This window comes from Apiospora hydei (genome assembly GCF_038363865.1).
Source record: "Apiospora hydei strain CBS 114990 chromosome Unknown utg000004l_segment0_segment0, whole genome shotgun sequence".
Taxonomy (NCBI): Eukaryota; Fungi; Ascomycota; class Sordariomycetes; order Amphisphaeriales; family Apiosporaceae; genus Apiospora; species Apiospora hydei.
The window spans coordinates 74738-88720 of NW_027117363.1; the positions used below are offsets into that span (position 1 = coordinate 74738).

A 13983-nucleotide genomic window follows, 5' to 3' on the forward strand; every position below is an offset into this window, starting at 1 on the left:
TCTCCAGAAACTCTACCTACGCACGGCTGGACGACAGCTACCCATTCGGCCTGGCTAATCCCTCAATTGTAGCAAATCACACCCCGCGAACTATCTCAGGACGATCACCGGGAATAAGCAATATGTAGGTAGCAACAGAACAGCCCCATCGCCATGCCCGACTGACTCGTGCCCGCCGTGTTTGATGTGCATTTCTCTCCCTACGCCCGCTAACCACCTTGCGACAACCCAGGATCGAGCCGTCCCAACGCCTCCGTCGCGCCGTCTGCGTCAACGACGCCCTCCTCGTCCAGCGCATCCTCAAGTCGCACCCCCAGCTGCTCCACAACCCCGACACCTCCCCCTCGGCCTCTCCAACTCGAACCTGCACCTGGCCGCCAGCCTGGGCCACCTGCAGATCTGCAAGGTCCTGGTCTCGCTCGGCCACGAGGAGGACTCCAACCCGGCCCTCAACGAGAACCACCAGACCGCCCTCATGCTCGCCGCCGCCGCCGGCCACTCCGAGGTCGTCCACTTCCTGTGCGAGAACGACCCGTCCACCATCGCCCGCCAGGACGTCCGCGGCCGCGACGCCATCATGGAGGCCAGTCTCGGCGGCCACGACACCGCTGTCCAGATCCTGCTGACCTACGCGCCCGGCGGGGCCACGTCGGCCGTGCAGTCGGCGGACGCGGACGGGAACACAGCCCTGCACTTTGCCAGCAGCAACGGGAACCTCCTGGTCTTGCGCACCCTCCTGGCGGCGGGCGCCGACGCCGAGAAGAGGAACGTCTGGAGCTGGTCCGCCGTCGCCTACAGCGCCACCGTCCAGGCCGAGGTCTACCTCAAGAGCCTCATGGTCGATGCCGAGAAGAGGAGGCGCGCCCGGAGCGATGCTTCGGACTTGTCCAGGGCGTCGGATCCCAGGAGAGCACCGGCTGTCCGTATGGTCACGTCGGATAGTATGGATGGGTCATGAGTTCGAGCGCAACAGCCCTCTGTTGGTTGAGTTGGGTTGAATCCGTCGACCTCGGCTCCGATCGGAAGTGATTGCCAGCCAACAACATGATGCGAGCGGGCAAAGTCCAGCCAAGCGTCCGTCCACGTGATGGCAAGTGGCCAGAGGGAACATCAACTTCATGCTTGCAATGGCCAGCCTGATGGCAAATGGATTTCGAATCTTCGACAGCAGTGATTTACTGCTGCCTAGCAGATTCATCCCCGAGATCACCTTGCTTGTCATGTGCCGAGTGGTGGTGAGTGCCTACGCCACAAGCATGTCAGATTGAGCAAATCAAGTCATGGCCACATCCATCCAGGCCAGTCACTCTTTGCCCAAAATGCCCTGACAGTTTCCTGCGTCGCGGTCGAGTATCTGGAGAGCTGCAGACGAATGACAGCAAGCAAGATGCGAGATCTGATCCCATGAGGTAGAGCGTTGGTGGAGTCGTTGCAGCTCTGCTGTTTCAGCTACTTAAGTAGCCACACATTGGCCTTGGGCGTCTTGTACGATAGCAGCACGGTCTGGCAGTTAGTTGGCTAGTAAGGACTTCTTTGAAGTGGGTGGATCTCAAGTTGTATATTGATATGACAGGCCCCTAGATGAGGCCCACGCGGCCATGTCCTGTGCAAAACACTAGAACATCAAGCAGTTGGCGGCTCTGTCCGACCTTTTCTGGCCTTGATAGACTCAACAATACAGATATAACTGTTTCTTCACGTTGTCCTCCCACAGTCTACATGCATACAGACTCGGACTCCTTTGTTGCTGTTTCCTACAAGTACTTTATTGCTGCCTTCGATACTGAAGACTGGTAGCAAGGCAGGCAGAGGGTGCAGGCCATGTGCACCAGAGTAGTGACGACGGAAGTGACTCCTGGTCACAGTCAATCGAGACTGGACACCAGCCTTCCCGTGACACGTGACTGGTGTTGTTAACCATGTTATGCTATAACTATGTTCGGCCTCAGGCAGAGTGACTGTCAACAGGCCTCACGGCTCGAGAGAGCAGGCTGCCACGCAAGCAGTACAGTGATTCAGATCAGCAATTGACTCCAGCATTCTCAGTTGTCATGGGCCACTTACATGCACCCGGTCGGTTTGTCGAAAGTCTTTGTGGGTTCCAGGTCTGCATGACCATCGGATGTTGTTCACTGTGACTTATCCAACATCATCCACGAGCCCCTTTCTGCCTAGCCCTGCCCACCACAACACAGCCGCCGATTCAGATGGAAAGCAAAAAAAAGAATTTTCCTGAAGGTCTGCTATATTCCACACTGGGTCTTCTCGCCTTCGGTGCATTTACACATAGAGCTGTTGTCCATTACTACGTCCCCGTCTTCGCCAACGAATACTCCCACCCGATCGACATACCAAGTAACCTTCTGCTGCATCTCCTTGCCTTCGGCATCCCTACATCGCTCTTTAGACATTTTATTCCTGTCTGTCAACGTGGTCTGGACACAAAAGTGAGAAGATCGCCTCGTCGAGTCCAATGCTAACTCCCCCGTTTCCGACTATCGTGAACCTCACTCAACCCCTCCGCACCACAACATCTCTTCTCTACAATGCAACACCACTGCGGTTTTCGCTGATTGAATAGAGAATCGGCGTCTTGATAAATCGGGACAGACCAAGGTTCGTACATTTTCCTTGGGGTTGTCATTTGTGGGCTTCCGCACGATAGTCTTGTGCAGGCTTCCATCTGAACCTCGCGCAGTGTTGCTGTCTCCAAAGCTCCTCTGGGAGTCTTCTCTAGGAGTACTAACTCTTCGACAGACCCGTCTTTGCCTCCGCTGGATGTTCCCTCAGCAAGTCGGCGACTGTGCCAGTCTGTGAATTGAAGTTCTGCTACTTTACTGTAAGTCACTCGTCGTTGTGCATCATTGTTCACCCCCCGTGTCTTTGTCTCCAAGTAGTTGTTGTCCCTTGATTTCTATTGCTTGCTACTTATATCTTTTCTGCCTCCGCATACTCTGCGTTACCCCCAGTTGACTATCAAACCCCTTTCACGGTTGTGATTCTCAGTGCTTGCCCCTTGTTTAGTGTCTACCCCCTAGCAATACATGCTCTTTGTGCAGTCTTGATTCCCAGCACCCATGGCTATCGGCGCACGCCCCTCGTTTGCTATGCATCGTTTCTCGCCGACCACCCCTCGCCCCACTGCTCTTGTCCAGGGAATGGCTGATATATTCAATGATATGGTGCTGGGCGTGCGTGGTGTGACTTGTTTGGGTTCCCTGGCCTCCTTATATTCAATCTCGGTGATGTAATCAAAGGAGGATACAGTCGCAGTGACGCTGTGTGTAGGCGCTTACGGCTAATTCTTTACAGTATTCACAGATCCCTGAGGAGATACATGTCGCTGTGATTCACGGTGTAGCTATTCCTGGCTGTATTCAATTTTCATCTGGTCGTGACGACTCACATTTCTTCGCCATTTCTCAGCACGACCGCGGGCCCACGGCGATACATCGGTCGTGGTGAGTCGCGGTCGAAGTGCCTCGCTGCATTCAATTTTCGTCCGGTGTTTTAAAAGCTTCCCATTTTCTCAGACTTCTTCGCCTTTCTCTCCCTCCACCACCACTCCAAGGACAAACCAAACCGCCCGACGTCTCTCCCATACACAACACAACTTTTACAATACGGCTCTTGCAACATACTTCCGCAACACCAGTCTGCAATACTTTCTGATATACTGCTCCTCTGGTACGTATTCGCCCCTTGGCTCTTGATAATCGTCAGATCAGCACAGCCCTTGCACCGCCACCAACAACACATTGCCAATCGCTATACGCACTCTCTCTGTGGCTCTTGATATACGCCGACCCAAATGAGCCCTCCTGCACCACAAAACTCCTCAACTCTGTTGGCTACCTACTAACCACTCGTCGATATAGGTCAGTGATCAGCTCTTCAGTTGCTCAACAGCCTACCTGCACGCCATCACCATTGTGATTGCCAACCCACCCAACAACTTGTCCATCAACCATCTCCTCGACGACCCCTTTTCTCCCAAACGTCGACGACCCTTTTCTCCCAGACATCGACGACCCCTTTTCTCCCCTCCCCCTTCGCTTTGTCTGTGACTAGTCCTCCGAACTAGTCAACAGACACTCACCGTCACCAAGGTGGATTCTCCTACTCCCCAGCAGCCCGAGAACAACGCCCAAGGTAGCGACCAAGACAACGGTCACGTTACTATTGAGCTCCCCTATCCCGCCGTCCGCCTCGACGTCGCCCAGTGCTTCGGCTACATCCGTCGAACCCGCACCTGGGCCTGGTTCGTCTGCGCCTCCTTCTACGACGCTGACGAAAACGAGCTCTGGCACACCGAGATCATCGTCGGCTCCCAGCTCAACTATAACCGTGTTGCTGAGCATCTCTTCGGTTCTGGTAAGTATTCTACTTTCGTCGCATCTTTGCTTCCGTCTCAGCACCTATTTCGTCCCGCACCTACACTGTCTGGTATCCTATTCCATCTCGTCGTCGATTCCGTCTCATCGTCGATATCGTCGCTTCATGTATCTCGTCGCATCTTTGGCCGCTTCTGTATTGTGATATCCGGACGGAATCAGCAAGACCAGGTGACGAATACCCAAAACCCCTCTACCTTTATGCTAGACACTCTCTCCATTCACTACATTCCCAGGAATGCCAAACTTGTCACCGAAGCTCGTCTGAAAGGTGAATATTTGGGCAAATTCCGGGGATCCAGCTATGTTGAAAGGCTATGACTCGGCTTCTTTCACCCCACGTCATTATGGCTACGCATGGCCGAGCAGAAGCCGGTGAATTTATTTGTCTAAGGGGGAGACCCCCAAGACGTGTGAATGCATGCTGGCTCCTCACAATCATCGTCCAGATGAGTCGTTCCATGCTTTGGACGACTCATATGCGACGGAATGGTGTCGTCTCATTCTACCGTTCAATTCCTCCAGCCATGTATAAATTTCTGGCATCTCTCCCCCAACCCCAACCCACTTTCTTTCCTTTTGCATCAAACATCAAGACGTCCCAACCCAGCATATCCCAACGACCACTTGACTTGATATTTGCTAATCAGTACATCAAGACCTGGACAACACCAACTTCTCGCCCTCACATAACAGAATCCACAACAACTTCAGCAACCTGCATACCCACCACGCCAACATCATTGACCCTGACACTTTCAGTGCGCCTGACCCCAACAACCACAGCGAGAGAATCGTCTTTCCCAACCCCAGACAACTCCTTGCTGTCAATAATCAGGCTCAGAGATCCCAAGCTACTCTCATCCCTCACCAACGCTATCCTCAGGGGCTCATAGCTCTCAACAACAACAGCTTCTACCCCCGGTACTATCCCCAACTCCCATCAGCCAACAACAGCAACTCTCTCACCATGTCTGGCGGCTGGAACCCTCGTGCCGGCTGGGACAACGGCGACGCCGGTAACCGTGGCGGCTTCGGCGGCGGTCCCGACCCCAACAACGGCTTCCCGGTAAACAACGGCATGCCTCTCGGCTACAACCCCGCCAACACCGTCCCCATGTACAGCTACCCGCAGCCCATGCCCGGCCAGCCCTTCGCCCAAGGCCCCATCTACACGATGCCGCAGAACGGCTTCCAGCACCCCGTCCCCGCCTTCCCGGGCCAAGACCCGCGCTTCCTGAACCCGCACCCGGTCGTGACGGCCGACAGCGCGGCCCTCAACTTCCAGAACTCGACGGGCGGCGTCGGGTGCGAGCCGGGCTACAACTACTACTTCCCGGCCCAGCACACCAAGATCCACGTGATCCGAACCAAGGACCCGCCCTGGCGCCTGGCCGCCGGCATGTCGATGGACTTTGGCGCGTACCACGTGCCCTGCAACACCACCCTCGGCGAGCTCATGAAGGGCTTCGGCGCGCTCAACGCCGACTCCAAGAAGAACCGCATCACCGAGATCAACCCGGGCGGCGGCGGCAACTGGTACAAGGGCATGACCTGGACCGCCGACGATAAGGACAAGATGGCGTTGACGCTCAAGGAGGTCGGCTGGGACCCGAAGCGTTCGGGACGCCAGGGGAGAAGCCGGTGGTTTGGGTGTGGATCACCAACACCTAAGATGCTCCTGCTAATATCTCGGCGATACTCCTATATTGTTCATGATTCATAGTTCATGGTTTACGGAAATGGTTCAGGCTATATGGAATCCGGTCATGGTTATGAAGTTTTATGGTGTTTGTTTTGGACGCGATGGTTTTCATGGATGTTTGTTAGATTTATTCTCCGCTCGATTCCGCTTTCGCAGCGGTCTCCGCTTCGGAAATTGAGAAACACCAAGAACATCACGAGAAATCGCACAAACGACAAACAAGGCGTCGTTGCGAGCTAGTATAAGGAAATACTAGATAGTCCCACCAATGAAGCTGTATCATCTTGTAATTGCCTGCTTTCTGTGGAATCCCCCAAGCTGTCAAAAGACCCCGTTCGTTACCACACCCTGATTATATATTTTGTAGCCGCCTGACAGCAATGCGTCCCCTTGAACAGCTTCAAAGCTCAAACTGCATAGCCTCTCGCACTCCTTGCCCAAGCGATATCCACCCATCCCGTCCAGTCCACTTCTTGAGCAGCCCCAACAATCGGTCTTGGTCTTCATCCCCTATCGTGGCCAAGCAAAGACCTTGCGACGGGAGGTCCTCCATAAACTGTCGATCTGGGTGCTGGCAACGTAGAATGGCGAGAACCACGTTGATGTTGAAGGGCTCGGCCATGGCGAGCAGTCGGTCCCCTTGACATCAGGATCCAAGACAGCGGCGACGTGCAGGGCGGCTACGTCTTGGACATTGATCTGGCATCCTTTTTCGAATTTGGTGTGTTAGTTCTACCATCATAATCTTATACGGGCAGGTAGCCCGAAGAAGTAACAAGTACACTTACCAAAAGGTATCACCCCCGCAACTTTCGCCTCGCCGCCGTAGACATTGCGAACCCAGCCCGCCGACCCCTGGAGGTGGCGCTCGTGCAGAACCGGCCCCAGTATGAAAAAGGGGTCTACCGACGCGACCGTGAACACAGGCCCGTTCTCCTCCATGAACTGGAACATGGACCGCTCGGCCTCCACCTTGCTGGCAGCGTACACTTTCCCGCCCCGCTCCGGCGCATACGGGGGCGGTGCCCAGGCCGCCTCGACGGCGGCGTAGTTCCACGAGTCCCGGGTCAGGGTCGCTGGTGTGTCGACTTGGGGCGAGTACACGGCGCCGATGGAGGAAGTGTAGATGAAGCGCTTGACGCTGCTGGAGGCGACACGGGCCGCGGAGCCGAGGAGACTCGTCATGGTCGAGACGACGGGCGGGATTACGTTGTGGGGGTCCGGGTCGAAACTCATGGGGGTCGCGGTGTGGATGATCGCGCTGGGCTGGCTTTCTCGGATGACATTGTCGAACGCGTTGGGGGCCGCTAGGTCCGGGATCTCCACGAGGTCAAACGTGGCGGCGGTGGCGAAGGATGGGAACACGTCTTGGGTGAGCCAGGCGGCTTGAGAGAGATTACGGACGACGCCGCGGACGCGGTAGCCGCGCTCGAGGAGGTCTTTGGCTACCCATGAGGCCACGTAGGAGGTGATGCCCGTGATGAGGACTAGTGATCCTGGTGGGATTGCGGTGGGATGTTGTTCAGCCATGATGATACACAAGGGCCGACGAGAAAGAATAGCTTGAAACCACGAAGCAAGTGTATGCTAGAGAAACTTCCGGTTTGCCAAGTTTTGCTTAATACAACAAGTCTATGATGTATGTTCAGAGACAAACCACCCCCAACCTAGCACCAAGCAGCAGTCTTCGGGCTATCAGGGGATCTGGGAAATAACAAAGGACATGAGGATAAAGAAGGCGGGACAAAAAGTGATAACCATGGACGAGGTAATCACAGTGACAACTTCCTGGTCTAACCCGGGGACCATCCAATTCATATTTCACCAGCGCATATAAATATGTCGTCACTCTGGAAACGCCTCAGAAGGCCATAGTAAGAATGTATGTCTAAGAAAAAAGTCGAATTTCCTATTATGGAAGTTGCTCGGCTGTAAGGGGCCATGCAGTGAGAATGCAGATCCCGGGGCTAAGAAGGGATGGGCCCCTATTAGCGGGCCAACTAATCCAGTTTAGGAATTTGTTCGGCGATAAAGGGGCCGACGATGGGCGTCTGGTGGTCTTACCCGATTGTCACCAAACGTGACGTCTGTCAGCACATCCAGCAAATGCTTCTTTGAGCAAAGCTTCCAAGAGAACATTCCGCCCAGGGTGACATCTTTGCCGACATAATGACGCACTCAGAGCGCCAGCCAATCGGCTTTCTCTTCATCAACACAGCCCATCCGAGTGAAGCCTCCACCCCCAAGAGTCTTAGCCAGATCCGTTCCCACGCCGCAAAAGAAAACCGTGCTCGGCAGGCGGCCAGGACCCAGGCCCACCCGGCAGCTATCGAAAGAACCAAGAGCCAATTGCGCCGGCGCAGACAACCCATCAGCGATCCCACCGGGAGCAGCCGGCTTCGAGCGCAAGAGCCTGCCGAGGAAGCCAAGACGGGCCACGCAGCCCTAGCACCGGAAGCCGTGCCCGTCCCATCCTTTCCCACCAAAGATCCGCATTGGAATCCCGTCCGCCCACTCTCAGCCCGGGAGACTTTGCTGCTTGATCACTGTACGCTTATACTTCCCTCATATTCGAGCTCTCCTTGCTTTTTCGACCACGTTCGGCTTTAAGGAGTTAGCTAGTCTGACATACAAGCCCAGATATCAACCATGTCATTCTGTTCAACAGGGGCCGTTGTCGCGAGGGTGGTGGCAGCAGTTCTCCGCCGTGGTTCACCAGCATGCAACTGAAGTGCTGGCTCCCATTCGCCTTGGCCGACCACGGCCTTCTTGCATCACTACTCCTCCAGTCCTGCCGCAGCTTGGAGAGCAGCATTGGCCGACCTGGGAGCTATACTGATACCTACATGGTATACAAGCAGAAGTGCATCCAGTGGGTCAACGAATGCGTGTCGTCTGAGCACCGGAGGGCCAGTGATGCCACCATCTCCATGGTTACGGTGTTACTCACCGAGTCGGTAAGAACCCTTTTGCCTTGGATCAGGCGCGTCAAGATGTGATCAAAGAAACTGACATGACATATTCGTACCTTACCTGTCGCAGTATATACTAGGCAACCTAGATGAATGGAACGTCCACCTTGGCGCCCATACTCGCATGCTCGAACTGAGAGGGGGCGTCGATGCCCTCGGTTTTGACGGCTTTCTCAAAGTGGTTATCGAGAAGTGAGTCCCTATCCCGACCGAATTGCTGCTGCTCACTAACCAAAGACTAGATCGCCATGGTTATTCAAGCGACCTAGCGTGCTCGTCAACTAAAACCCCGGCGGAGGTTAGATTACTCTGGCGAATGCAATTCGGCATGAAGACTTGCACAGATGGAATTGTAGGCGAAAACGACATCTTGATGCGTACTAGCAAAACCTTCATGGCGGCCAGCGACTGCCTGAGCCTGAGCATGAGTCAAAAAGAACGGCAGACTAGTTACTGGCTGCTCGGTGCACACCATTCCGTTGAACGAGGAGTTATGGCACTCGCCGGCCATATTGAAGCAAGTAAAGGAGGGATCTGCTTGGTATTCGGTAGTGGCGTGTTGGCCGAACCGAACACCCCGCGGGCGCAATACCACCGCACACGTCATTGACTCCAGGGGTGGATGCACCATGATGGCCAACCTGGTCAGACGTGGTAATAGCCGCTGCAGACAAATGTATGTGCAATAGCTGCTCATATTATCATGCGTGCGCAACCTGCATCGGGTGGTCGATCTCCCGTGAGCGGGGAAAGTTCATGTACACTACCTACAAATTTCACCAGAGTGACCAGGATCTTGTCATTGCTCTGGACACAATGAAAAGGCGCCCCCTTCAGGAGAGTCAGTCGGACTTCCAATTCCGCTTGGAGTACGTCTCGGCAGAATCATGTACACGATGAAGCCAACCCACCTCACCTTGTTGTTGACATGCGCAGGCTTGGTGCAATCACAACCGACGCCCCCGGGCTTCCCGGTGTCCCTCAACAGCACCTTGTCCACCACCACCGGGAGGAACCCACAATATCCGCATCGACACCGGCACCTACGGCCCGCCCGTCGAAGAGTACCACTACTTCTACGACCAGTGGCCGATCGGCCTCGCCGTGTCGCGGCAGGGGCGCGTCTTCACCTGCTACACACGGGGCGACTACACCTACACGCTCGGCGAGGTCGTCAACTTGACGGCCGAGGCTGCGTACCCCAGCCTGGAGCTCAACACGCCGCCCGCGGGGCTCGTGCTTGGAGGAGGTAGTGGTGGTAGTGGCGTGGCCGGGGTCCCATTCGGCAGCGCCGACTCGACGCACTTCATTAGTGTGCAGGCGCTGTACGTGACACCCGACGACACGCTGTGGGTTCTCGACACGGGGCGGCCGACGGTGAACGCATCCCCCTCGTCGCCGTCGATGCCGTACGCGGCGCCCGGCGGGCCGAAGCTGGTCGCCATCAACCTCACCACCAACTCCGTGGCGCGGACCTACACGTTCCCCGTCGACGTGCACTACCCGGACTCGTACATGAACGACCTACGGTTCGACCAGCGGCGCAACGCGACGGAAAGGGGCAAGGGAATCGCGTATATTGTCGACAGCTCCGACGAGGGACGTAATGGGTTTATTGTGCTGGATTTGGGCACGGGCGAGAGCTGGCGGCAGCTGGACCAGCACCCCAGCACCCTGCGCGTCGCGGAGGCGGTGCCGAGCTACCAGGGCTTGCCGTTTTACCTGCGCCAAAAGGGCAAGGCGGTCAATTTCCAGCAGGAAGGGCTCGACGGGGCGGAGTTAAGTCTGGATGGTGATGTGAGTGATTGTGTTACTTCTTGATTGATTGCGCGCCCTTCCTTGGAGGCGCATGCACTTGCAGAAACCCCAACGCGCGCAGATACCGAGAGCTGACCGAAGCAATCCGACCGTCGCAGGTCATGTACTACTCGCCGCTGACGTCGAACTCGCTCTACTCCATCGAGACCAAGTACTTGCGCGCCAACCCGAGCAAAGACCCGCGAGCCTTCAAGGCGGCCTTGGACAATGTCAAGAGCCTCGGGCAGCGGGGCGGCAACGCCAACGGGTTCGCCGGCGACAGCCTGGGCAATGTGTACATGCTGATGCCGGAACACAACGGCGTCTTCATCTACAAGTAAGTCAACCGATCACTATTGTCGTCCTTGCTACCTCCTTTCTTTTCTTTTTGGGGGTTTGCTGACTTTAGCCGACACGGAAAAATACAGCTCGACGCTGGGCCAGACCGTCCCCTTTGTGAGGGACCCGCGCATCATCTGGCCCGACTCGGCCAACGCGGGCTGGGACGGGTACCTCTACATGACGATCAACCAGCTGCCGTACCAGCCGAACTGGAACGACGGGGTCGACGGCCGTGTGCACCCGGGCCTGATCCTACGTGCCAGGATGCCCGATGGCGCGGGCAAGAGTACGGTCCTGTTTGATGGGTGATGCATACCTGCCTACCTATTGCGGTCTCTCTTGTCTTCATGAAGCCGTGGCCGAAGGTGTTTTCTGTGCATTTCTTGATAGTTCGATCATGCATACATACCGTCGTCACCAAGACAAGGAAGAAAGACAACGCAATGCATCATCTCGCAATGGTTGCCCAATCGGTATAGTGCGATTGTCATGTGTAGTCAGTAAGGGGATCATGCTAGGACTAAAAGATAATAGCAAGGTCTTCGGGAGGCCATCCCGAGCCATTATGGTTCTCTCCCGCCTGTTGCGGCCAGGCCCTAGTTGCGGCGGTAAGGAATGGCACCACGAAGGAGGTGGCCGGTGGTTTGTGGTTTGCTTGCTTGTCCTGCGACCGCGAGGGCAGTGCGGAAAGTGGCGCTATCTCTTCCCCTGGACCAACCCTGGATACCGCCTGGATACCGCCTGGGTTAAAATGCCGCAGGGCTGGCCTGCTGCCTGCCTGTGCCTGGGCTGGGGCCAGTTAGTGCCTAAGGTTCAATTTGATTGTTGAGCCCCCGGCCTCCAGTGATCAATCAGTGGACTGATCAGATCATTGATCTAGCACTAAAACACCATACTTACTTATCCATACATACGGTTTATGTAAACTGGCAACACTCAAGTAGAATCCTCGGGTAAACAGTACAATTAATTGCCTCTCACGTCTTATTTCCTGACCGCCATCTCATTACCCGGCAGTTCGGTCAAGCTTGTTTGTCGAGGTGGTGAAATTGGCCAGTCGGGATTCGTTGTTGCAATCGCCAGGAAGTGCCCAGCTCGGCCCCTCGGCCCCCGGCAGGGGTGGGGGATAGACTGCTGGGATGGGATCAGGGGATAAGGAGTTGGAGGGGGCGGCTCCAGTTGGATGCGACCAGAACATTGAAGACCACGAGTGTCCTCTATGTACTACTAACTCTAACAGGGCTCTTCCGGAGTTTGACAGGTGGGAAAATCATTTGTTATGGGCACTGGCCGATCCACCACGGCCTCGCTGTCGTTCCATTAATCCCCCAGCAATCTCACTGATTAGGCTGATGACCAAGTACGGCTGCTTTGGGATTAGAATGTTCCTGTTCCAAGTTCAGAGCAGGCAACAGAACAAACGGGGGCCACCACTGTTTCAGCCGCGCCCATAGCTTTCGACGTCGGGAGATGAGATGTCATGGCGAGAGAATGGAGCGAGCAGGGCAAATGAAAGGACGATGCAGACTGATGCATCATCCATCCGTCATCGCATTGGCATTCCTTGTGGGTGTTCTTCAGACTCCCAAGTGGGCGGGCACGTCGTTGACTGAAGCTTTTGGAGTCGGTAGCTACATGCAAGGCACCTGAGACCTAACCAATTCCCGACTTGAGGCTGAAAGAGGCCCGAGCCAAGCAGCCAAGTGTGCAGCCAAGTCGCTTTCTAGGTGTAGCTGCAACTACGCGATACTGTCCACTACTATTCGACGATCCTGATGATCCGATGAATGATGAACGATGAACCCGATTGTTCTGTGATTGATTCGCTAGACCAGATCACCGGCCCAATCCGGATTGGCCGTCGCTTGGCACTCTGTCCGCTTTCGGTAGTTGGGGGCAGAAGGGGGCACCAGAACTGGCAGTGAAACCTCGGGATGGTGGATTGCATCCAGAATTGCCCGGCTAATCTTGTTCTGTTGCAGCAGCACCACCCAAACTGGATCTGAACTGGATCTCTCCAGTGGGTGACTGCTCACCCATCCATCGGACGCCAAGTCCCGAATCGGCATGATCTGCAGTGCAATGGTCACCAACAACTGCCATTCTAACTGTCGACAATAACCAGAGAAAGAACGACACTGGAGTGCTCAAGCGACTCGAGCACCGACTGCCGGCAGAATATTCCCGTCTGCGTCATCCATGGGACCACGATCTTGGGCAACGTTGCACGATTCATGAACCTCAGGTGGCCGCCTATTCCACTGCCTCCTAGCCCCTACCCCAGTCAACAGTCGAGCGCTTCAGATACTACTAGGAAGGAGGACTGACGAGACTGACGAGACTGACCAAACTGACCAAACCCACTCCTGGTAGTGCTGAACAAAAGCCGGGTCCATCTGGGATTCCCTGCCCATTTCGTCTGATGTGCTAAGTCCGACTTGCCATTCCACCAACCAGCGGCCTGGCCTACCCCTACCTAGCGGGCCGGCAATGCGACCCCCGTCCACCACTCTCACCTCTTTCCCGTTGCGGTTCGCCTTGCCTCTCCCTTGAGCCACCCGGGAGGGAATTGGACGTTAAGCTGGTTTGAGGTATATGCGAATCCACCCGAGGCCACGGGAGCGGGAATGGCAAGGACGGGCAGCGTCGCAGCGAGTCAGGGAACTGGCACGACTCTGATGAGATCGTTCGGGTACGGTGCACGCGGGAGGAGGAGGAAGAAGCGCGAGACGGGATATATAACCATGATCGTCTCCCCGTCGCTTATACCTTC

At 55.6% G+C, this 13983-nt stretch overlaps 6 protein-coding genes across 6 annotated transcripts; 4 read left to right on the forward strand and 2 right to left on the reverse strand.

Annotated features, from left to right (window-relative positions):
- Window positions 1-184: 184 nt before the first annotated feature.
- On the forward strand, window positions 185-958 carry PG997_002502 (uncharacterized protein; the record flags this gene model as incomplete). The annotated part of the gene is made up of 1 exon (XM_066806817.1): window positions 185-958. The coding sequence occupies one exon, from the start codon at window positions 185-187 to the stop codon at window positions 956-958; it is 774 nt and encodes a 257-aa protein (XP_066670435.1).
- Window positions 959-4067: 3109 nt separating this feature from the next.
- PG997_002503 (uncharacterized protein) lies at window positions 4068-4361 on the reverse strand (the record flags this gene model as incomplete). Its single annotated transcript, XM_066806818.1, has 1 exon — window positions 4068-4361. The coding sequence occupies one exon, from the start codon at window positions 4359-4361 to the stop codon at window positions 4068-4070; it is 294 nt and encodes a 97-aa protein (XP_066670436.1).
- Window positions 4362-5364: 1003 nt separating this feature from the next.
- PG997_002504 (uncharacterized protein) lies at window positions 5365-6120 on the forward strand (the record flags this gene model as incomplete). The annotated part of the gene is made up of 1 exon (XM_066806819.1): window positions 5365-6120. The coding sequence occupies one exon, from the start codon at window positions 5365-5367 to the stop codon at window positions 6118-6120; it is 756 nt and encodes a 251-aa protein (XP_066670437.1).
- A 489-nt stretch (window positions 6121-6609) lies between these two features.
- Window positions 6610-7629, reverse strand: PG997_002505 (uncharacterized protein; the record flags this gene model as incomplete). Its single annotated transcript, XM_066806820.1, has 2 exons — window positions 6610-6806; window positions 6888-7629. 2 exons carry the CDS (start codon window positions 7627-7629, stop codon window positions 6610-6612), a joined length of 939 nt encoding a protein of 312 aa, XP_066670438.1.
- A 639-nt stretch (window positions 7630-8268) lies between these two features.
- PG997_002506 (uncharacterized protein) lies at window positions 8269-9356 on the forward strand (the record flags this gene model as incomplete). Its single annotated transcript, XM_066806821.1, has 4 exons — window positions 8269-8647; window positions 8740-9056; window positions 9142-9263; window positions 9314-9356. The coding sequence occupies 4 exons, from the start codon at window positions 8269-8271 to the stop codon at window positions 9354-9356; spliced, it is 861 nt and encodes a 286-aa protein (XP_066670439.1).
- Window positions 9357-9887: 531 nt separating this feature from the next.
- On the forward strand, window positions 9888-11519 carry PG997_002507 (uncharacterized protein; the record flags this gene model as incomplete). Its single annotated transcript, XM_066806822.1, has 4 exons — window positions 9888-9912; window positions 10060-10868; window positions 10961-11205; window positions 11297-11519. The coding sequence occupies 4 exons, from the start codon at window positions 9888-9890 to the stop codon at window positions 11517-11519; spliced, it is 1302 nt and encodes a 433-aa protein (XP_066670440.1).
- Between the last annotated feature and the right edge of the window lie 2464 nt (window positions 11520-13983).